The 22764-nt window shown below is 46.8% G+C and overlaps 1 protein-coding gene across 1 annotated transcript; it reads right to left on the minus strand.

Moving 5' to 3' along the window:
* Positions 1–10860: 10860 nt before the first annotated feature.
* On the minus strand, positions 10861–20278 carry HEBP2 (heme binding protein 2). The gene is made up of 4 exons (XM_046005758.1): positions 20099–20278; positions 19430–19565; positions 18494–18674; positions 10861–11600 (listed from the first exon to the last, which is right to left on the minus strand). The coding sequence occupies exons 1-4, from the start codon at positions 20198–20200 to the stop codon at positions 11402–11404; spliced, it is 618 nt and encodes a 205-aa protein (XP_045861714.1). The 5' UTR covers positions 20201–20278; the 3' UTR covers positions 10861–11401.
* Positions 20279–22764: the final 2486 nt, after the last annotated feature.

A 22764-nucleotide genomic window follows, 5' to 3' on the forward strand; every position in this document is an offset into this window, starting at 1 on the left:
GCGGGGAAGCAGGCTCCCTGCTGAGCAGAGAGCTGGATGTGGGACTCAATCCCAGGACCCTGAGATCATGACCTGAGCCAAAGGCAGAGGCTTAACCCACTGAGCCACCCAGGCGCCCCAACTGGTCTGATTTTTAAGGTGCATCTTCAGTCACTCTTAATGCGGCATACAAAATAAGCTCTTAAAAAAATTCATAGCCTTCCAGTGTTTGGAACCCTTCAAAGACTATTGCCTTTAGAATAGGATTCTAAGGCCTTGCTGTGGCTTTTAAGATCTGCCACTGTTCCCCCTCACTCAGAGGGTCTGGCCTTATTCTCTTTTCCATCCCTAAGCAGAAGCCACTCCCCACCTCAGAGCCTTTAACTACTGAAAAGAAAAGTTCTAAGCTGCCTTAGTTTCCTCGGCAAGTAGACACCAAGACCATGAAGAATGCCAACGGTTTTATTGGAGTGTAACACCTTTAAAAGGAAAAGGGAGGAAGGAAGATGAGGCCAGGAAAGCCATCAGATGGCAGTCCTGACCTTACATGTCTGCCTAGCCTATGAGAACTTGGGAAAGCTCTCACACTAGATGGTCCCGTCTTGGACAGAAACAGCTAGGTCCTTTACCTCTGCCTTGCTTGGTCTTTGGTAAGAGGTTACACTGAGAAAAAAACGTGCCTTCAGTTTCCAGTACTTAGTGTGATTATTGGCCACCAACCCTTTCTGATTTGGGAATAGTGTGACCTCGGCTTAAAAGCTAAGGTGGCCCCTGATGACGCCAGCAGTTAGAGGCTGTCAACCAACTACACTATTTGAAGCTGGCTGGCAAGCCTTGAAAGAGATCTAAGTGGCACATCTCCATGCTTGCCACGGTCCTCCCCGTGCACCTTGTCGGTCGTCTTCCCCCTCCCCCACCACCCGCCCTGCCAAAAATCATGAGAGCTGCTCCTCCAGGGCTCTTGTGGATTTCTTTGCATGAGGAGAAAAATGTTTTAAAGGAGCATGGTGGGACCAACTGTAGCCCTTCCTGCCATTGGCCTGGGGCCACATCTGATACTCATCATCTCCACCCCCCCACCATGTCCTTTACCTTCAACTGCCGCCTCTGCTCACCTCCCTGGCTTTCCTAGCAGCGTGAACCAAGCTATCATTCCCAAGGGTCCTGAGGTCCTGAGAATCAAACCATTCTGGGACTAGGGTTGCTACACTTGTCCATTCACAGTTCCAACTGGGCAAGGGGTGCCCCAAGTGGAGTCATGTCCCCAGGGGTTCATGCCAGCCTCCGTTTCTGCCACCATTGCTACTTTATTTGTGTGCATGCTGTGCCAGCACTGGGATGGGCACCAGCAAAAGCTAAGGGACCAGGCTAAGTGCCTTTCTGGTGGGCAGAAACGTGAGACAGTGCTTTTCTTGCTCTGTGCCTGCACCCATATGTGCATCCACATGCCTCCATCCCCAGACTTCCTTGTCTCAGTCATCCTTTCTTCTTTTTCTTTTCCAAACTCTGGATCCATCGGCCAGGCCATTTGCCATTGCCATGACTCCAGGTGGTATTTCACCTTTTCCCTTGCAAAGTAAACGACCAGGTCCACTACCAAAAACCCTGCCCTGCTCTTTTTTTTTTTTTGCAGAAAAATCATGGAATTTTTTTCCTCCAAGTTGTCTTTCAACATTACCCCTGAGGATGCTGTCCCTGTTGATGTTGCACCCTCAGAGTAAGCCAAGTGATCAGTGTGCCAAGTTGAAGTTTTTCCCTCTTCCTTCAGCTGATCATACATGTCTTCCAAATAACCAGAGGGAGGGAAGCAGTGGGAATGGGTGTGAGCAGGGGGAATGGGTGCAACCATGATGACACGGGAGTTCAGGTGGTCTGTTCATGCAGCTTGCTTATGTACTCTAGTCCTGCTCATGCTTGCTTCTGGATGTATCATTTCTAACTTATGATGGACCACTGGTCCTGCCAACTTTATGACTATGAACATAGCTAAGATGGGCAGTTCTGGGCACATCACCACGTGGTGTCTCATAGTGGCATCTCTCCCAGGGACCAGTAGCCTACCTGAAGCTGTTTTTCAAAAACCATGTCATACTCTCCTGCAGTTAGCAAGCCTTGCTTCAGGAACCCCGGGACCTGCATTGTGATCTCACCGTGGGGCTTGTCATAAATTCTACATTGCTTTCTTTTCATTGCATTTCTTTCTTTTCTTCACCTCTGATAGCATAAGTCTGCAAGATCACTTGGGCCATGCTACTAATTTCTTCCTGTCTGTCACTTCTAGGTCTGTTCCTAATCCTAATTGATTTTTTCCTCCTAATTAAGAGTCATAATTTTCTGTTTCTTTACATATTTTTCTAAAAAAATTTTTTATTGAATGTTGAGAGTTGTTTGTTGATGGATTTTGTTATATTCCTTTAAAAATATTGAGCCTTATTTAGGCACACAGCCAAGTTTCTTGGGATTAGTTTGATCCTTTCAAGGATTGCTTTTAAGCTTCATTAGGGGAGGTCCAGAAAACTCTTTGGTTTAGACAATTAAGTCTCCTACTAAGGTAATACCCTTGTGAGGCACTACCGGATGCCCCCCTGCATTTTGAGTTATTTCTACTCTTGCTAACAAAAACAAAAACTGTTTCCTGCCTGAAATATGATCTGTGAGTCATTTCTTCTACTGTTTTCCAGTTGTTCCTTTCTTGGCTTTGATACTTTCTTCTTATACCTTCACAGATCAGTGCTTGGCCAAGGACCTGAGAGGACTCACTGTAGATATAGAGAGGGGTGTGTGTGTGTGTGTGTGTGTGTGTGTGTGTGTGTGTGTGTGTGTTTCTTCATTCTCTATGCTGCTGAACAAATTCTGTTCCCTTTGGCATCCCCTAACACTGATCTCTGTCTTCTCAAATGTCTTCTCAGTGAGCCTAGGGGTCTCTGTTTGGCTTCCTCCTCCCTACTTTGCTGCCTAGAAACAGCTTCAAAGCCATAAGCTTGAACAGTCACTGAACTCACCTTTCTACACCCACCCAGCTCTCCCGACCCCTTCTCTCTGAGAGCACAGTTAGGTACCATGGGCTTTCAATGTCTGGTTCCTAGTTCACCATCACAACTAGAAGTGGATGTTCACCCGAGGATCTTTAAAAATATTGCTCAAGGGAATACTGTTTTTGATTTAGTGGGCCAGTTTGGGAAGAGGGGGGTTAGAAGCTTATGTTCTTTCCTCAGAAGTCAAGAAATCAATGTGGGGTCATCTTGCCTTCCAAGTATGCCAATTTTAACTATGCATCCAGGGGTTGAGGCAATAACCAGTGCTTGGTCTGCAGACCCAGGGAATCAACTGGAAGCAAACTTTGATTAGAACTCTATTTATTTTCTAACCTCCATATGCTCTCACTTTAATGGGGAAGAGGAACTATGATGACACCCTAGGTTTCTGGGCATCCAATGTCATTTGGGACCCCAGTGTATCTGGGTATTTCCCTGTCTCCAGGGTACATCCACTTGAGTAAATGGACACAGGTCCCTTTAGAAAAATACTGGGGGACTCATCAGTGTGCACTTAGTGAAATATTATGGGACCTTTTCCTGGGAACCCAACTACCTCTTCAGTCAGTGACTTTGAGTCTGAAAAGCAGCTCAACTCTGGAAACTGGGCAAGGGGTCAGTGTTGTGGGCAAGGGTGGGGGGTGGTGGGAGTGGTGATCTCAGCCCCCTGCTTATCCATTCCTGCTCTCCTTGGGTTATGTATAAAGAACATTACCCTTGTTGGCTACCCAGTCTATTGAGAACTTCCAGATGCCAGGTTCTAGTAACCATCTCCATGAGACTTTACAGGATAGACCCCCTGGGCTGCCCTTTTGCCCCTAGTGGTTAACACGATCATTAACTCGCCCTGGTTTCTGCAATGAGCGCTGCCACCTGGGCTCTTCGGAGTCTGCCCCTTACCACATGGCTGTCCTGGCAAGCTAGATTCCTCCCCAGGCTGTCCTGCCGGCCTGGGCTGCAAAGGATAGCCGCTGCTGAGCACATGGTTTTGCTCACACTCCTGTCACCTGTGCCTTTCCTGGGGACCGTAATTGGGCCGCTTGCTGAACGGCGGGTCCTCCAGGCCTTCCCATGGAACATAATTGCTATGGGCTGAATTGTGTCCCCTCCCCCAAGTTCACACGATGACATCCTCAGCACCAATGCGGCTGTTGTTCGGAGATGGGGCCTTCAGAAAATAACTCGGTTTTGATGAGGTCATAAGGAGGAGCCCTCAAGCTGGGCTTAGTGTTCCTACAAGAAGAAAAATAACCGTCTTGTTGGTTCACAACTTGCTCGGGAACTTTCCCCGGCTGTCATCTGAAGTTGGTCCCCGAACGTAGAGGGCAGGGAGAGAGCAAAGGAAGAGGTAAACCGCCTCATACGAGGCGGTGGCAGTTTCGGTAAACAAGGAAATGGGAAGTTTGTCTTAGGTAGCACGATCTGGAGTTTTCCGCACCTGTCCACCAGAACCTCCAAAGTTTCCCGCGGACCCCCTTATCTGCGGCTTCCCCTCCCGTGGCTCCAGGCCCCGCACCGAAGCTCCTCCTCAGGAAGTGTGTTCAGAAGTTCAGGAGGAGCCCAGCGCTACGTCACCATGCCTGTGTCCCTCACGTCGCTTCCTCTCCTAGCATAGGAATTTTGTCACCTCGCATCTCCACAAGGGTGAGTACAGCCTAATAAGGTATTTTGAAAGAGAGAGACCGTATTTGCATAACTTTTAGTAGAATATTTTGTTATAATTATTTCAATGTTATTACTGGTTATTGTTAACTTCTTACTGTGCCTAATTTTCATAAACTTAAACTTGATCATAGGTATGTAGGTATAGGAAAAGCCAGTATGTACAGGATTCAGTACTGTCATGGTTTTAGGCACCCGCGGGGGGCTTAGAACGGATCCCCTGCTGCTAAGGGGGTACGACTGTGCCTAGAGGCCTTAACTGAGCCCCATCTCCATTTCCATCCCTGGGCTGTGAACTTGCAGGAGCCCCTAGGAGCCAGGAGGACAAGAGGAGCGTGCATTCCACCCACAGGGGTGGGGGTGGGGAGCCTCCCACTGCCTGGGTCCAGCTCTGGGGGCAAGTGGTGTGTTCTTAATGACCTCCTCTGATACGTCCCCTCAGCCACACGGGGTTATAGTAAGACAACGCTGTCTGCAAACCAGCAAGCCGGCCTTCAGCAGGCACTGACTTGGCCAACATTCTAGTCTGAGCATTCCCAGCTGTTAGCACTGTGTGAAGCAACCCCAGTCTATGCGGTTTGTTAGGACAGCCCTAGCAGACTAAGACAAAAATCAGGTGGGTCTTATTGCTGCCCCTAATTATCCAGCATGGGCCCTTTCATGAGTTTTGCATTCCTTCCTCTGTTCTCTCTCCCTGTAGCTCAGGCATTTTGACATTCCGATCACTTTTTCCAGGCTTCTAGGAGCCACCCTGGAGTTTTTCTCATGGTATTAAATCCTGTATCCTGAGTGATAACCCCAAACCAGTAAGCCTTTCCTTATCCAGTCTTCTGACTGAGCACCTGGGGAACCAGGGCCCAAGGGTGCCATCTTGGCCTGCCCGTGGGTGGGTGTTGGCTAGGTTCCATAGCACCTGTGGAATGTTACCCATTTCTTCCTTCATCAAGGCCTGGCATGGCCCCAGCCAGGTGATGCTACGACTTCACCTTGGGTACAGGCCTGGGAGGTGGGGGATGTCAGCTTCTTGGGACACCCGTTGCATTATGGGGACAGATCTCTATGAATATTGCATTTCCTCCTGTTAAGGTGGGAGAAGGGGAAGGTTCTTTTTTTTTTTTTTTTTTTTTAAAGATTTTATTTTTTATTTGTCAGAGAGAGAGAGAGAGGGAGAGAGGGATCACAGGCAGACAGAGTGGCAGGCAGAGTCAGAGGGAGAAGCAGGCTCCCCGCCGAGCAAGGAGCCCGATGTGGGACTCGATCCCAGGACGCTGGGATCATGACCTGAGCCAAAGGCAGCTGCTTAACCAACTGAGCCACCCAGGCGTCCCGGGGGGGAAGGTTCTTAATGGGGAAAGGCTAAGCCTCTTCTGCAGGTCCAGAGTGTTCAGAAACTTTCAGGGAGTCATAATTGTTGGGGGCATCCACCAGCTGTCCTCACCATCCAGGTTTGGTCCTGACCTTGGTGTAACAAAGGTGGTTTAGTTGAATTTTTTTTTTTTTTTTTAGATTTTTATTTATTCATTTCAGAGAGACAGGAAGAGAGCCAACAAGAGCATGAGCAGGGGAGGGTAGACTCCCCAACTGAGCCCAGGGAGCCCAAAATGGGGCTCCATCCCAGGACCCCGGGATCATGACCTGAGCCGAGGTCAGATGCCCCAGTGGAGCTGCCACTGGTTGAACATCTTGGGTGGTTACTACTTTTACCATGAAATCCTGTGCTTGACCTACAGCTTTTTCTGCTGACCTTCAGCATGAGGTGAGGGCTTCTTAGCAAAGAGACTCTGGCTCTCACACTTAGTTTTAAATTGTCTGTTAATTGACCTCAGCTTTTCCTTATCCACCTGGAGGACATCAATTCAAGTTAGTAATAACCATTCAAGTCCATTACCCTTGTACTCATTACCCACCCTCACCCCACGTCTGAGACACCTGAATCATCCACGGCCATTGTCCACTTCTCCAGGAGTAAGTCACCTAAAGTTTTAATAACTAGACAGCCCTCTTATGTCCGGAGTCGTCTAGGCACTACCTGCCCACCAGGGATGTGAGCCTCAAAACCAACCACTCAGGGGGTGACCCAATGTCAGGATGCTCTTAGCGCCCGTGATCAAGGGCCACTCTGACCCCAGTTATGCCAGTTTGACCCTGGGATGGAGTTAGGAGCACAAGAAGTGTACAAAGTTACAGGCTCTGAAAGGAGAAAGGAAAGGCGAGATTGTGGGGGTGGAGGAAGCTGTCAGGCTTCTTAACAGATCTGATGACGTCTCCTAGGCCCCCACGGACCTCCAGAACAAAGACTGTTTACTTAGAAGGGGCTGTGTTGGGCAGAAACAGCTAGGTCCTTGCTCCATCACTTTGCTCAGTCTTTGGCTGGAAGATGCCAGAAGACAGCGGACTATCAGTTCCCACTGCCTTGCTCAGGCACAGGCTCTCTATGCCCAGACAATAGTGTGTCCTTATCTTGAATCTGCAGCCAACCCTGAAGAGAGTGTCAGCTAGAGACATCAGCTGACCACAGCCCTTGAAGCCAGATAGCTGGTTCTTTCTCGAATGTGGATCTGAGGAGTACAGCTCCACGTAATTGGAGAAGTCCCAAGTCCCAGAAAAGAAATGACCCGTCTTTGGCCACAGTTACACTAAGTACCAGAGATGACCAAGGACAACTTCACGTCAGTAATCTCAGCTCTAAACCAGCCTCCTACATCGGGCTGGGCAGCGGCAGCCTCACTCTGGGAACCGCACCTCCACCACAAAAGCTCGATTCCTAGGGGATTCCTAAAGGCGGCTAACCCTTGACCCCTGCACTTCCCACAACCCTGTACCAGATCAGCAGTTTCCTTTGTCCAGAGAGCTAGAGAGACTACAACACAGCTCTCTCTTCTCTCTCTTGCTCAGAAATCACTACGTGCAGTTTTTGTTCTGAATACTGAACGTGGCCTCTTCCTTTGACCCGGTCATCTCCGCCTAAGATGTCCCCAACCTGCCAGGCTTTCATCTGACTGGCCCCTTCTCACCATCCCAGTCTCAAATCTCTCTTCCTCAGAGAGGACTGGGCTGTCCCCACTGTGTGACATCTGCTGTCCCTGGCCACACCACTCACCATCCCAGAGCCTCATTTCATCTATACCCTCTCCCTCTCCAGAAAATAAACCCCACGAGGACACTCACTGCTGTATTCTCAGGAAGGAGGACTGAATGGAAGAGCGAGAGGCCTTGTAGGATTGGATAATTATTAAGTCGCCGATGAGTGAGTGTTTCTGTCACCGCCATGTCCCAGCCCCCGTGCATAGTGCAGTGCCTGGAATGCGGTAGACATGCCACTATGACTTCTTCAAGAGTGAAGGAAAGTAAATGACCTTCCAGTGAAATGTTTAGGGAGAAAGGTTAAGTGATAACTAGAAAAGACAGAATAAATGCACTGAATTTAAGTGAATTGTTTTCAGAGTTTGGAAAAGGTAATCTCATGAAAAATGGATGGACACCTCGACATGTGGAGAACTCTGAGGAAAGCAGTGATGGCTGGGGGACTGCCCAAGGAAGACACTGGATCGCTCTTTCCGGAGAAATCAGATCATCCAGGCAAAGGAGAGATGGGAATTATTGCCCCCCCCCCGCAAAAGTCTAGGGGGGAACGAGGATTTAATTTTGGGGGGTAAGGAGGGTCAGGCAGAATCTGAACCTGTTGGTAGGCAGGGTGGTTAGGACATGGGGTGCAAGACAGCCTAGAGAGGTACTCACTGGCTCACTGATGGGGCAAGAGTTACACCAAGAGCAAAGGTGGAAGGCTTAGCCTTAGAAAAGAGTCTACACAGAAATTTGCTGTAGATAAGAGAAGAACAATCTCCACAGAAATGTTGACAAAAGGGATATGTGGTAGTCATTGCCAGCCATGTTATTAAAATAACTGATTTATTGCTATGAGAAATGTTCTCTGAATTGATTGAGGGCTGAAAAATGTTTTAGTTTATGATTTATGGAAGAGAAGGGGGAAATGGGATATCCTTGACTTGAATGGTACAAAATGCATTTTTTTCTGGAACATGTTTCAGATTTCAACTAGATGTGAGCCATCAGAAATATGCTTCTCTTGTTAAAAATGGAATTTATTGCGTAAGAGGTGCCTATTTGCATAGAACTATAAGGTAAATATTAGAAATATTTACCTCATACAAGTAAAGACTAGTACTGTGGACAATCTAGTGGGAGGGCTCGAAGGGGTCCTCCAGTTGGTTTCTTTTAAATGAGCTAAAGAAGAAATTTAATTTCTTTTTGGCAAGCATAAAAAGGCAAAGAACCAATAAATAATCAAGATGAGCAAATAACCTTGGAAAATAATTGCCTGAGATTTTAAAATCTTATATCCCTAAGAATTTCAAAGCCAGAAATCTAGCTTGTTTTGTATCAAAAATGACAACCTAGAAGGAAGCTCTGAGGTCATCATCACATTGATCATTGCTCATGCACGTTGCCTACGCAGGACGAATGGCTCCGTATGGTCCTGGCCACTTGTGGCCCAAGAGAGCTGCGGTCTGCCATCTGCCAGTGGGGCATAGCGGTTACCACGTGGACCCAGCAGTCAGACCGCCTGGACTCCAATTCGCCTCTGCTCTTACAGCTTCTTTTGGAGCAAGTTACCTAACAGCTCTGTGCCTCACATCTTGGTCTGCAAAGTAGAGCTGCTAGAATGTGGCACCGAGTTGTTCTGAGGGTCAAATGTAGTAATTCAGGTGAAACGCTTAGAATGGTGCACCTGGAAGGTAATCCAGAAATTTTAGTTAGCGATGGGAACCGTTAACTATAGGTATGTCTTTATCCAGATTAGCAATCCAGGTAAGGGAGAGATGGGAATTATTGTCCTAGAGAAGGGTCTAGGGGGACCTAGGATTATACTCACTATAGCTATCCCTGTTAGGGAGGTTAATTTTAAGAGATATCACATCATGTTGGGGTTGACAGGACCTTAGCATCTATGGTTCCATCCTCTTGCCATTGGATACTTACATCTTCTCCAGAAGTGATCACACCGTCTCTGCTTAAACACGCACCGTGACGGGAACTGGAAGCAGCGTCATTCACGGGCAGCCGAGTTGTTGGGAAGTTACTGAGCACCAACCTGCCTTTCTTCTTCACCCCTCCAACCATCATGCCCTGGGAGGCCACGGTAGTCACTGCCTTTCCCACAACGGTCTTCCTCTCTGTGGAAGTGAACTCCAACCACCCGTTTTGACCTCAGTCTGTACGTCTAATTGATTCTTTCCAGCGTGTCTGTTAACTCAAGCAAAGACCAGGTGGGCAAAGTATCCCTGATGGGAACTGAAACTACCTGCTCCAGCAGTGAAGACTCCGTGTGACTGAGCCCAAGACAATGATCGGCCTGACCTTTACCACCCACCCACGTGTACCCACCGACCTTTGTCCCATGTTGTCCTTAGATGAACCTAGAAGTATTTTCAACATGTTAGAGATCGTCCTTAGACGCCAGACCCCAGTCCCCAGTGCTAGCCTCACTGAAATAAATTCCTTTCTTGTTTCACCACCTCTCATCTCTCTGCCTTTGGATTTTGTCAGTGGCCAGTGGCCGAACTTGGTCTGTTTGGGACCCGCCAGAGCCAAATGCTTTGGCATCTTTGGGCTCCGGTTACATCTGACATCTCTAGGACAAGCATGTTCCAATACAATCAGGCACAGATTTCAACCTCCTTGATTCTGTGGTGGCCCATTCGTTCAATAATTATCATCATTTTCATATGATCTCCCAAACTGCATGAAATGCTTTAAAAATGCAAGTGAATTTTAAAATTACATGTTTGTATACATGCCTTCGGGAAAGAACATGTGTTTATTGAGTTTCAAAATAGGATAGAAGTCCCTAACTTCATAAATTTGGTCTCTATCATGAAATACTATTGAACCTTCTGGATATGGTTGGAATTTTCTTATGCAGTGGGGGCGGTTGGGGGGATGGGGAAGAGTGGCCCACAGAGAATGTGACCAGGTCAGGTGCAAAAGAATCTGATTTTTTTTTTTTTTAAAGGCATTACCAGGAAAAAAAGAGAAAAAAAAGGCATTACCAGGATAACCGGGCACAATTAAATAGGGTCTTTTTTTTTTTTTAAAGATTTTTAATTTTATGACAGCAAGAGACACAGCGAGAGAAGGAACACAAGCGGGAGAGTGGGAGAGAGAAGCAGGCTCCCCACTGAGCAGGAAGCCTGATGCAGTGGTCGATCCCAGGACCCTGGGATCATGACCTGAGCCAAAGGCAGATGCTTAATGCCTGAGCCACCCAGGCACCCCAAGAATCTGATTTTTGCTTTCAACTGAACTTCACCTCGTGAGGCTTCACAGACTAGCTGTGCCACACAGAATACCTCTTTAGCATTTTTATTGATAATATCTGGAGGGGATAACATCCAAAGGACACAAATCCAAGTTGAAAAAGGCAACGTGATGTGAAGAAGGGAGCTTCCCGGGAAGCATTTCCCGGGAGCCTCGCAGAAGTAAACTCCTCCAGAGCTGTGACTGATTCACGTGTTTCTAGAATACTGTCCCCTGTCCCCTGTTCCCTGTGTATCTAGATAAAGATTCAAACAAGGTGCTACAAGGCACCTTGGAAATAAGCACAATTCATCGTTGTTCTCTCAAGTAGAGCAACTACTCTACATTTTACGGGTATGTAGTGCTGATGTCTACAGTAAGAAATAGAACTTCCTGGGGTTTTTTCCTCATTCGTTTTCTTTGGAGGGTTCATTTTTCTGAATCAACCACACTTCGTTATTTCTATCAAGCAACTTGAAAGGACTGTTGTAGCCTGCAGTGTAGTAAACCTTCTCATTGAAAACTTTTCCTTCTTCCCTCAAAGTACTTGCTAATGTCAAAAGTTGTTCTTGATTTTTTTGAGCACTAGAAAATCCATCGAAAGCCCTGCAAAGGAGAAAGTAGATAACCATGAGTGATGTTCATGCCAATGTAAATGTCAGTCTGAAAAGGCTGCGATGAAGGCTGGATCAGGTGCAGCTTCCGGGCCCCTCCCCCTCAGCAGCTGACTGGGCCATTCCTCTCCTCTGGTTCCCATTCTCAGCGCCACCTCGCCACACAAGGAGAGCCAGGAAGAGGCACGCGTCCCAGCTGCTGGCAGGCAGATTTGGAACTTTCACCATCTCCTGCTCTAACTCTTGCTTCTCAGACTTTCACGAGTGTATACAGGTCACCTAGGAATCTGGCTCAAAGGCAGACACAGGAGGTCTGGGGTGGGTCCCGAGAATCTGCATTCCTAACAAGCTCCCCATGATGCTGGGCTTGCTGGTCAGAGGAAACCCCCTTAGAAGACTCCCTTTCAGACTTCCAATTTTCTACAGAACCGTTCCCCTCCCCACCGCCCCCCTTAGGAAAAGGGTAGGTGCCACATTACTGATGAATATGATAGAGATTCGACCCTATGAATTTATAGTCTAATGGAAGAGGGGAACATTTTGGCAGCTCTTTATATACAGCCTGAGAAGAGATTTAATGGAGACAGGATCGATATGCTTGGGAACACTGAGGATGTTTCTGAATCAAGGGTAAGGGATGTCGTCTGGATTTGGTCTGGAATGGTGGATGGTTTTGCTGGGCAGGAAAAGGGGAAGGAGAAGAAAAGCAACCGAAGTTCAAAAACACAAATTCATAGTGAGGCACAAAATGAGCTCTGAAAGGTGAGTCAGAGCCCGAAAGGGGAATCTCGTATGTCATCTCAGGGCCCTTTTGAGATTATTCTGAAGGATGCTGAGCAGAAAAGTGACTTGAGAGATCTGGGAAAGACAGATGGAAAAGAGACTGGAGGGAAGGAGCCAGTTCGGAGGTTGCTATGGGGACGGGGAAAAAAGACAGTCAAAAGATTTAAATAACAAGTGGGAAAAGAGAATCAAAGTGTAAGTATAGATTTTCCAGTATGTAAACAAAACTATACTGAGGTTAAATTATGGCAGCACTCAGACCTAGCTAAGTTGCTGTTATGTATATATGATGAATTTGACTTGAAGAATAGGAAACACAGAAAATCATGGATATTCCCAGTATGGCTTCTTTCGCATAAGCTGTATTACCAATGTGCCAGTGGAAAAGCTTAGTCCTACCATTCTTCAGGTAAGATGTAAGCTCTCAAGGGTACAAACCATGTGTATTTCATTCAACGATGTTCATGAGGCACCTAGAATTGTTCCTGGCACACAGTATCTTTTAAACCCTCATCGAATAGTGTAGGAATGTAATACACACATGTACATGAAATAAAGTGTTGAAGATAAATTGATAAAACTGTTCTAATTTTCAGAATGTTGATGATAACGATAATTCTGAACCATATGTTTACCTCCTAAATCTATTATTTCCTTAATGAAGAGCCAACTCGTAGTCTGTTCTGCCTAAAGGAAACTTGCTTTCAGATTCGATTTCTGCCCTGAAATGAAACCTCGAAGCCCCCCTAATTAGAAATCATCTTTTGTTCTCTGAATACATATTGTTCTACAATGACCCATCACAGCTTTATTCAGTACACAAACATACGAGTCTCTTCCCACGCACCTGCCTTGTTAGGAGCTGCAGGGTATGAACAGAGGACCATGTTCCTGTATTGTTGAGAAAGTTACAGTCTGTACCTCTATCACTCTAATTTAGAATAATAGAAGAACAGAGTGACTAGCTAACTAGTCACTAGCTTTCTAGTGACTAGAAACTGAGGAAGGCATCACAGAGGAGGTGCCATTTGATCCAAGTCCTAAAGGACAAAAGTGGATGCTCCAGGAAGAGGAGAAATAAAGAGCTAGAACTAGTAGCAAAGTCAGATGCACGTTTTAACTATTTTACAGAAATCAACTCATTTAATCTTCATAGCAACCCTATGAGATAGGTTGGTACTATAACTATACATATTTTACAGAAGAAGAGCTTTGGGCAAGGAAAATCTGAGGAACCTGCCTGAAGTCATGGGTAAAGACATGTGGAAGGTCCTAGCCACAGTGATCCAATAACAAAAAGAAATAAAAACCATCCAAATTGGCAAGGAAGAAGTAAAACTTTCACTATTTGCAGATGACATGATAGTATATATAGAAAGCCTGAAAGACTCTGCCAAAAAACTGTTAGATCTGATAAATGAATTCTGTAAAGTTGCAAGATACAAAATCAATTTACAGAAACCTGTTGCATTTTTATACACCCATAATGAAACAGCAGAGAGAGAAATTAAGGAATCAATCCCATTTACAATGGCACCAAAAGCCATAAGATCCCTAGGAATAAACCTCATCAAAGAAGTAAAGGACCTGTACTCGGAAAACTATAAAATACTGATGAAAGGGGCACCTGGGTGGCTCTGTTGGTTAAACATCTGCCTTTGGCTCAGTTCATAATTCCGGAGTCCTGGGATCAAGCCCTGTGTTGGGGGGTGGGGGAGGTCCCTCCTCAGTGGGGAGTCTGCTGCTTTCTCTCTCTCTACCTCTCCCCCAACTCATGCTTTCTCACTCTCCCTTTCTCAAATAAATAACGTCTTTTAAAAAATAAGATACTGATGAATGAAACCAAAGAGGACATAAAGAAATGGAAAGACATTCCATGCTCATAGATTGGAAGAACAAATATTGTTAAAATGTCTATATTACATAAAGCAATCTACATATTTAATGCAATCCCTATCAAAATACCAACAGCATTTTTCACAGAGCTTGATCAAACAGTAAAATTTATATGGAACCACAAAGGACCCCGAATAGCTAAAGCCACCTTAAAAAAGAGAACAAAGCTAGAGGCATTTCAATTTCAGACATCAAGTTACATTACAAAGTTGTAATAATGAAAACAGTATGGTATTGACACAAAAATAGACATACAGGTCAATAGAACAGACTAGAAAACCAGCACTGAGCTCACAATTATATCATCAATTAATCTTTGACATAGGAGGAAAGAATATTCAATGGGTTATTGGTTCAGCTCTTCAACAAAGGGTACTGGGAAAATGGGACTGCAACCTGCAAAAGAATGAAATTGCCACTTTCTTGCACCATACCCAAAAAGATTCAAAATGGGTTAAAGACCTAAATGTGAGACCTGAAACCATAAATCCTAAAGAGAACACAGGCAGTAAATTCCACATTGCCCATAGCAACCTTTCTAGATATGTCTCCTAAGACAAGAGAAACAAAAGCAAAGATAATCTATTGGGAATACATAAAAATAAAAAGCTGCAAAGTGAAGGAAACAATCAACAAAACTAAAAGGCAACCTATAAGATGGGAGAAGATATTTGCAAATGACATACCTGATAAAGGGTTAGTATCCAAAATATATAAAGAACTTAGAAACTTTACTACCCAAAAAAACAAATCCAATTTAAGAATGGGCAGAAGAACATACAAATGGCTATCAGACACATGAAAAAATATTCATCATCACTAGCCATCAGGGAGATTCAAATTAAAACAACATTGAGATACCACCTGACACCAGTTAGAATGGCCAAAATTAGCAAGACAGGAAACAACGTGTGTTGGAGAGGATGTGGAGAAAGGGGAACCCTCTTACACTGTTGGTGGGAATGCAAGTTAGTGCAGCCACTTTGGAGAACAGTGTGGAGATACCTCAAGAAATTAAAAATAGAACTTCCCTATGACCCTGCAATTGCACTGCTGGGTATTTACCCCAAAGATACAGATGTAGTGAAAAGAAGGGCCATTTGTACCCCAATGTTTATTGCAGCAATGGCTACGGTCGCCAAACTGTGGAAAGAACCAAGATGCCCTTCAACGGATGAATGGATAAGGAAGATGTGGTCCATATACACGATGGAGTATTATGCCTCCATGAGAAAGGATGAATACCCAACTTTTGTAGCAACATGGACGGGACTGGAAGAAATTATGCTGAGCGAAATAAGTCAAGCAGAGAGAGTCAAGTATCATATGGTCTCACTTATTTGTGGAGCATAACAAATAACATGGAGGACATGGGGAGATGGAGAGGAGAGGGAGTTGAGGGAAACTGGAAGGGGAGATGAACCATGAGAGACTATGGACTCTGAAAAACAACCAGAGGGTTTTGAAGGGGCGGGGGGGGGCGGGGTGGGAGGTTGAGGAACCAAGTGATGGGTAATAGGGAGGGCACATACTGCATGGAGCACTGGGTGTGATGCCAAAACAATGAACACTGTTATGCTGTAAATAAACAAATAAAAAAAATGCAAAAAAAAGAATGGGCAGAAGATATGAACAGACATTTCTCCAAGGAAGACAAACAGATATTATGGACATTGAGGAGGGTGTGTGCTATGGTGAGTGCTGTGAAGTGTGTAAACCTGGCGATTCACAGACCTGTACCCCTGGGGCTAATAATACATTATATGTTTATAAAAAAATTTAAAAATTATTTTAAAAAAAAGAGGACAAACAGATGGCCAACAGACACATGAAAAGATGCTCAATATCACTTATTAGGGAAATGCAAGTCAAAACCACAATGAGATACCACATCATACCTATCAGAATGGCTAAAATCAACACAAGATACAACAGGTGTTGGCAAGGATGTGGAGAAGGGGGAACCCTCTTGCGCTGTTGGTGGGAATGCAAACTGGTGCAGACACTCTGAAAACAGTATGGAGGTTCCTCAAGAAGTTAAAAAAGAAAAAAAAAAAAAACTACCCCATGGTCCAGCAATCGCACTACTAGTTATTTACCCAAAGAATACAAAAATACTAATTCAAAGGGATACATGCACCCTGATGATTACAGCCTGATCTTCAACAGCTAAAACAGGGAAACAGCTCAAATGGGTGAACGGATAAAGAAGATGTGCTGTATACACACAGTGGAATATTACTCAGCTATAAAAAGAATGAAATGTTGACACTTGCAATGACATGGATAGAGCTAGAGAGTACTATGCTAAGCAAAATAAGTGAGTGAGAGAAAGATAAATGCCATGATTTCATTCATATGTGGAATTTAAGAAACAAAACAAATGAACACGGTGGGGAGAAAAGAGAGGCAGACCAAGAAACAGACTCTTAACTATAGAGAACAAACTGGTAGTTACCAGAGGGGTGGTGGGTGGGGGATGGGTGGAGCAGGTGATGGGGATGAAGGAGGGCACTTGTCGTGATGAGCTCTGGGTAATGGATGGATGTGCTGAATTCCTTGAGACTAACAGGATACTGCATGTTGACTAACTGGAATTTAAATAAAAACTTAAGAAAAAGGAGAGATGTAGAAGAACATGGGCTGCTTGGGGAAGGGTGGGAAAGTCAGCGGAACATAACTAGTGGGGAGACACGGCTGGGCCACGTTATAAAAGACATTGTGAACAATCTGAACTCCCCCCCCCCCCCCAGAACAAGCAGAAAGTCACCGAGATTTCTAGTGAAGTAACGGGTTGGGGTTTTTGTTTTGCTGCTGTTGCAGTAAGAAAGACCATGGATTCCTGTGAGGAGCATGAGGGGAAGAGAATGGTGGGCAGGTTACTCCCAGCAGCCAGGAGGCTACTGAAGTGGAACAGTCAAGACCTGAGATGAAGAGACATCCGGGCATCTACTGAGTGTCCGGCATTGTGCCAAGCCCTGAGGGACACAGAGATGATTGACATGTGGTTCCTAGAAGATGACGACCTAAAGAAGTCACAGGGAAGGGGAGAAGGGAACAGAATTGTGGATCATTTCCAAGGAGACTGGATCCGATCTCGTAACCAGTTGTCAGGGAAGAGTGTGCTGATGATGGCCTTGGAGTCCTTGCTGGGGAGGTTATCTGGTGGATGAAAGTCACTGCTCACATACATTGAGGACTGGGGAAAGGCTCATTTGTAGAGCTGTTGAGTTTAATCCCCACCTACTCCCCATGGAAATGTCCAGCAATTAGGGTGATCAGGACTGGATATACCAAATTTTGAGAGTCACTAGACACATGTGGTTGAAGCTTTATAAACAGATCACCCAGAGCAAGTCCGCTTTGACATGGGGGTCAATGCGCACTGTCAGCAGCACTTCCTGGGTGAGAGAGAGGAACAGGAGGAGAAGAACAGCAAGACAGTGACTTCCTGAGACATAACAGGATGAACCAGCATCCAGAGAACAGATGAGTCAATACACAAAGGCCACAGGGGTCACATGGGCAAGAGCGGTCATCATGTGACAAAGGCAGGGGCACTGCTGACGGTGACGAGGGCAGTCCCAAGAGATAGTACGGGCTCCCCCCGACTGTCCGTGGAAACAGAGACAGACAGATTCCTTTAGCGGGTGAGTGGTGACAAGAGGGAGAAAGGAATAAAGTGATACCAGTACGAGACTCTTGGCATGTTCTGTGCATGTTTTATATTTCAACAGAGAGAATTTAAGAATGTGTCGAACAGGTACTGGAAGCCAGAAACAGTACAAGGAACCACTCGACGAAGAGAGGCAATGACTGCCAGAAGCAGCCAGCATCCCTCGGGCTGGGGCACAGAGGAAGAGTCTGGGGCTATCAGAATCTAGAAGCTAGGAGGAGGGGTACTGTGCCCTTGTGTTAGGATTTTTGTTCAGGGTTACCTCAGCGGCAGGTGGAGAATAATGTGCATCGTGCCTTAGCTGTGTGAGGTGGGCAACAAGCTCTTCATTACATGAATTGATTGTACCTTGCAGTAAGTAGCCCCTTATTAACACATAAAACCAAGCCAGGAGGGAAACACCACGAAAATGCGTTAGGCCTCTTTCTTGACAGAAGGGTGAAAAGCCTGCTGAAAGGGCAGAGGAGCAAAACCGAGAGCAGGCAAGGAAAGCTAGCAGTGGGCAGGGCCATAAATTATCTCCCACTTACCGTACAAACACAGTCATTTCAGCTCTGTCTTCAATGAAGACATCTGACTCTGAAGGCCTGGGCGGATCGGATTGCTGCTCAGAGGGGATGTACAGGGAAATGGTAATGATAGACTCGCTAAAAGGACCTGAACCCGGCTCCACGTAGCTTGTCACCGGAGCTGTCATCTTTATCTTCATCTCTGGACCAGAAAATGACATATTTAATGCCATGAAAAGACCGTGAAAACAGATTTAGTTTCTTTACGACTACTTCTAAAAACGTAACCTATTATGTTTTGATTGGAGTTTCCTGACTTACATTATGGTACTGACATAAAATATACCTTTGAGATAATTTTCATCCTTAAAAAATAAGGGCAAAATGATTGAATTATCCCCTGGCCACATTAAACACTTTCTCTACTATTAATATTTTTGGTTAATAAAGTCTAGTTTTAGGGATGGAAGGGAAAATTAGAGATCGTATAGTCCAGTCTTGTCTTTCTTTTTCTTTCCCTCTTTCTTTCTTTCTTTCTTACAATTCAGAAACTGAGATCCCACAGGCTAGGTGACCTGCTAAAACACAAACAGAGAAAGAGCCCAACCCAGATGTCTTGAGACCCTGAATCTTGGGTTCTTTGTACCTTCCTGCTTCCTCATGACTCTTAACCTACCAGTCACCAAATTACCTCGAAGCATCAGCTATGAGATGGACTTAACAGTAGTTACGCAGAGGCCTAGCTCATCCAGCAAAAACAGACAAGAACAGAGGCTGAAAAGCACTAGCCTCCTCTAGACTCTGCTAAGGGTCCTGAGCAGAGTCCCTGTCTTCAAACACTAAGTCTTTGATGATCTCATTATTTTTCTGTTCTAAAGTATCTCTCTTTAATCAGCTAAAACACAAGAATAAGCCAGGAGACTCGACCACAATATATATAAGGTAAACTGTCTTCACCTTTCTCATTTTTGCCTTGAACGTAGCCGTTCAGCTTTGTAAAACCAGTCTGGATGGCTGAGTCCCAGTCCATGGACTCAACGGAAGTGCTGACCCACTTGGCGGGTCCATAGTGCCGGATCTCGTAACTTCCGGGCTAAAATGGAACAGAGAAAACTGGGGGAAGCAATTCGAAAAAGGCAGGACATGAGAGGCAACAGTCCAGGTTCCTTGATCTCAGGTCCACCTGGGATGGGCCCCTGGTTCTGGTTCCTTCGACCTGGCGGGGCCCCTCCCCCGAGGCTCCCATCCTTGGATTAGAGACTGCGGAGGCCTCCGCCCCCCGCAGAGGTCGGGAGTCGCTCGGTTGACATTAACACCTAGCATCTGTTAGGTCCTCTGGGCGGGAGGTCCCACTGCAGGCTCTGGGACCTGATCAATTCCTTTTTCTTTTTTTAACCTCACAAGAAACTGAGATGTGGCCAGTTGAAATGGAGATGTGGCCATGACCTAGGGTTATGGCTAACCGACCGAATTTTCCCCTCTGAGCAGGCACGGAACTGGGACCGAGACAACTTTTGAAAGAATTGAACTTTTTACTTAAATCTGCGGGACCCTCCGGTCCCACTGCAAATCCTCCGGCGCGCTCCGGCCCGCACCCGACCGTCCGCGCCCGCGGGAGGCACCTACCTGGGGGTCCGCGTCCTCCGGGGCCGTCCAGCCCGGCGTCTCCACGGCTTGGACCGCCGCGCGCTCGGCTGTCGCGGGGTCCGGCTCCAGCACCTCGGCCATGGGCGGCGCCGACGCTCGGGGGAAAGACGCTGGCGAGCGGAGCCAGGAAGGGGCCGCCCCGCTGCGTGTGCGCGCCGCGCCCGCCTGCCCGGCCGCGAGTCCCCGCCCCCGCGCTGCCCGCAGCCCAGGTCACCCGGCCGACGCGCCTCCCTCCTCCCCGCGGTGCGGGGGACCGGAGTTCGCAGGAGCCCGCCCGCGCTTGGGCCGGGAGGGGGCGCTGCGACCGCGAGGGCCCCCCCCCCCCCCCGATTCCCACGCCGGCAGCTCCCGCGGGGCCGCGCCCCCCTTGCCGGGATTCCCTCCTCCCCAGCCCCGCAGCGGTGAGGGCGGGAGACAGGATTGCAGGGTCCGCTTAGGCTGGGCGTCCTTTGAGATTCCCTCCCGTACCCTGCGCGCAGAGGTGTCCCCTGTGGAAGCCCAGGGTGGAGGACTCAGCGACTGGCTTGCGGGGTTTCTGGTGTAACCGGTTTGGGAACCTCTCCGCTGCTCCACCCGCGCAGGGAGCCGGTTCTGCAGATCGGGCGACTCCCGGGGAGCGATGTGAGCTCGGCCCGCACCCTGGGTGCACTCAGTGGAAGGCGGGAGGCAGCCTGCTCGCCCGGTGGGAGGGTGGACAGGCTGCCAACTGGAACCTTGGCTGTACCTTCTGCCACCCACTCACCCACCACCCCCACACACACCCCGCCGTGGGCCCAGAGCTCCGTGCACGAATCGGATCCCGGGCGCAGCCAGAGACATGAGGCCCTACTCACACCTAGAAGGTGACCAAGGTGACCAAGGTGCCCAACAGCCATCAAGATCTGCCGGGGGAGGAGTCAGATGGGGCTACAGTCAGGCCTGGAGACAATCTTAAATCGTCCTGGTTTGATGACCTTTCCCTGAAATGATCCCAGAACCTCTGAGGTGGTCCCACTAGAACTATCAGGCTGGGAGGAGGGGTGAAAGCGGGGCAGAGAAATGAGGGGGTAGAGGGACAGAACTCTGCTTCTAAAACTTTGTGGTTGGATTTATTCTTTATTTTTCCTAAGAGCTTTACTGAGATATAATTCACATACCATCAAAATCACCCGTCTAATGTGTACCATTCAGTGTTTCCGTGTATTCACAGTTGTGCAACCGTCACTACAATCAACTTTAAATTTATCTTAAAGACTTTTATTATTTATTCGACACAGAGATAGAAAACACAAGTAGGTAGAGCGGCAGGCAGAGGGAGGGGGAGAAGCAGCCTCCCCGCTGAGCAGGACGCTGGGATCATGACCTGAGCTGAAGGCAGCCGCTTAACCGACTGAGCCACCCAGGGGCCCCACTGTAATCAATTTTAGAGCATTGTTATCACTTCTCCCCAGACCCCAAACCCCATATTCCTTAGCCATCACTCCCCGATTCCCCATCCCCCAGCCCTAGGCAACTACTAATCTCCCTTCTGTCTCTATAGGTTTGCTTTTTCTGGCATTTCATATAAATGAAGTAATGCAGTGTCTTAAGGTCCCACTCTCTCTTTATAAGGAACAGAACCTTATTGCTCAGGGTTCTGGAGGTGGGAAGTCCAAGATCAAAATGCCAGCAAGTTCGGTGCAGGCTCTTCTTCGGAGGCAGACTGCTAGTGGCATCCTTACAAGGTGAAAGGGGCAAGGCAGCTTTCTCTGGCTTCTTCTCTAATGGCACTAATCCCATTCAGAATCCCATTCTCTGGCTTCTTCTATAAAGGCACTAACCCCTCCTGACCCATCACCTCCCAAAGGTCCCACTTCGTAATACCATCACATGGAGCATTTGGTTTTCAAAACGTGAGTTTTGGGGGGATGCAAGCATACAGACCATATAGGATGCAGCGTGTAGTCCTTTATTGCTGACTTCCTTCACTGAGCAAAATATTTTGGGTTTCATCCATGTTGTAGCATGCATCCGTGCTTCGCTCCTTTTGGTGGCTGAGAATATTCCATTGGATAAATATTTTTCATCAGTTGATGGATGTTCGAGTGGTTTCAAGCTTTGGGCTATTACGAAGGATGCTGCCACAAACATTTGTAGCCAGGTTTCTGTATGGACATGTTTTCATTTCTCGTGAGTGAATTCCGAGGAGTGGGATTTGCTGGATCAAATGGTAATACAGCATTTAACTTTTTGAGGAACAGCCAGACTGTTTTCTAAAGTAGGTGTACCCTTTTAGGTTTTCATTAGCAGGCTGTGAACATTCTGTTTTTCCACACCCTCACTAATGCTTGTTATCACCTTGTTTTTTGATTATAGCCATCTTATTGTGCATGCCTGGTGTAAAAATAAGGGTTTTTTGAGCTACAATTCACATAACGTAAGATTCACTACTTTAAAGTATACAGTTCAGGGGATTTCAGTATTTTCAGTACGGTGTACAACCACCATCACTAATTCCAGAACATTCCATCACTCCAAAAAGAAACCCCCATACAATTGAGCAGTCACTCCCAATCTCCAAAACCTCCCAGCCCCTGGCAATCACTAATTTATTTCTATCTCTGTGGATCTGCCCATTCTGGACATTTCATTTAAGTGGAAAATACCGTGTGTTCTTTCGTGACCGA

The sequence above is a fragment of the Meles meles genome, chromosome 5, assembly GCF_922984935.1.
Source record: "Meles meles chromosome 5, mMelMel3.1 paternal haplotype, whole genome shotgun sequence".
In the NCBI taxonomy this organism is placed as follows: Eukaryota; Metazoa; Chordata; class Mammalia; order Carnivora; family Mustelidae; genus Meles; species Meles meles.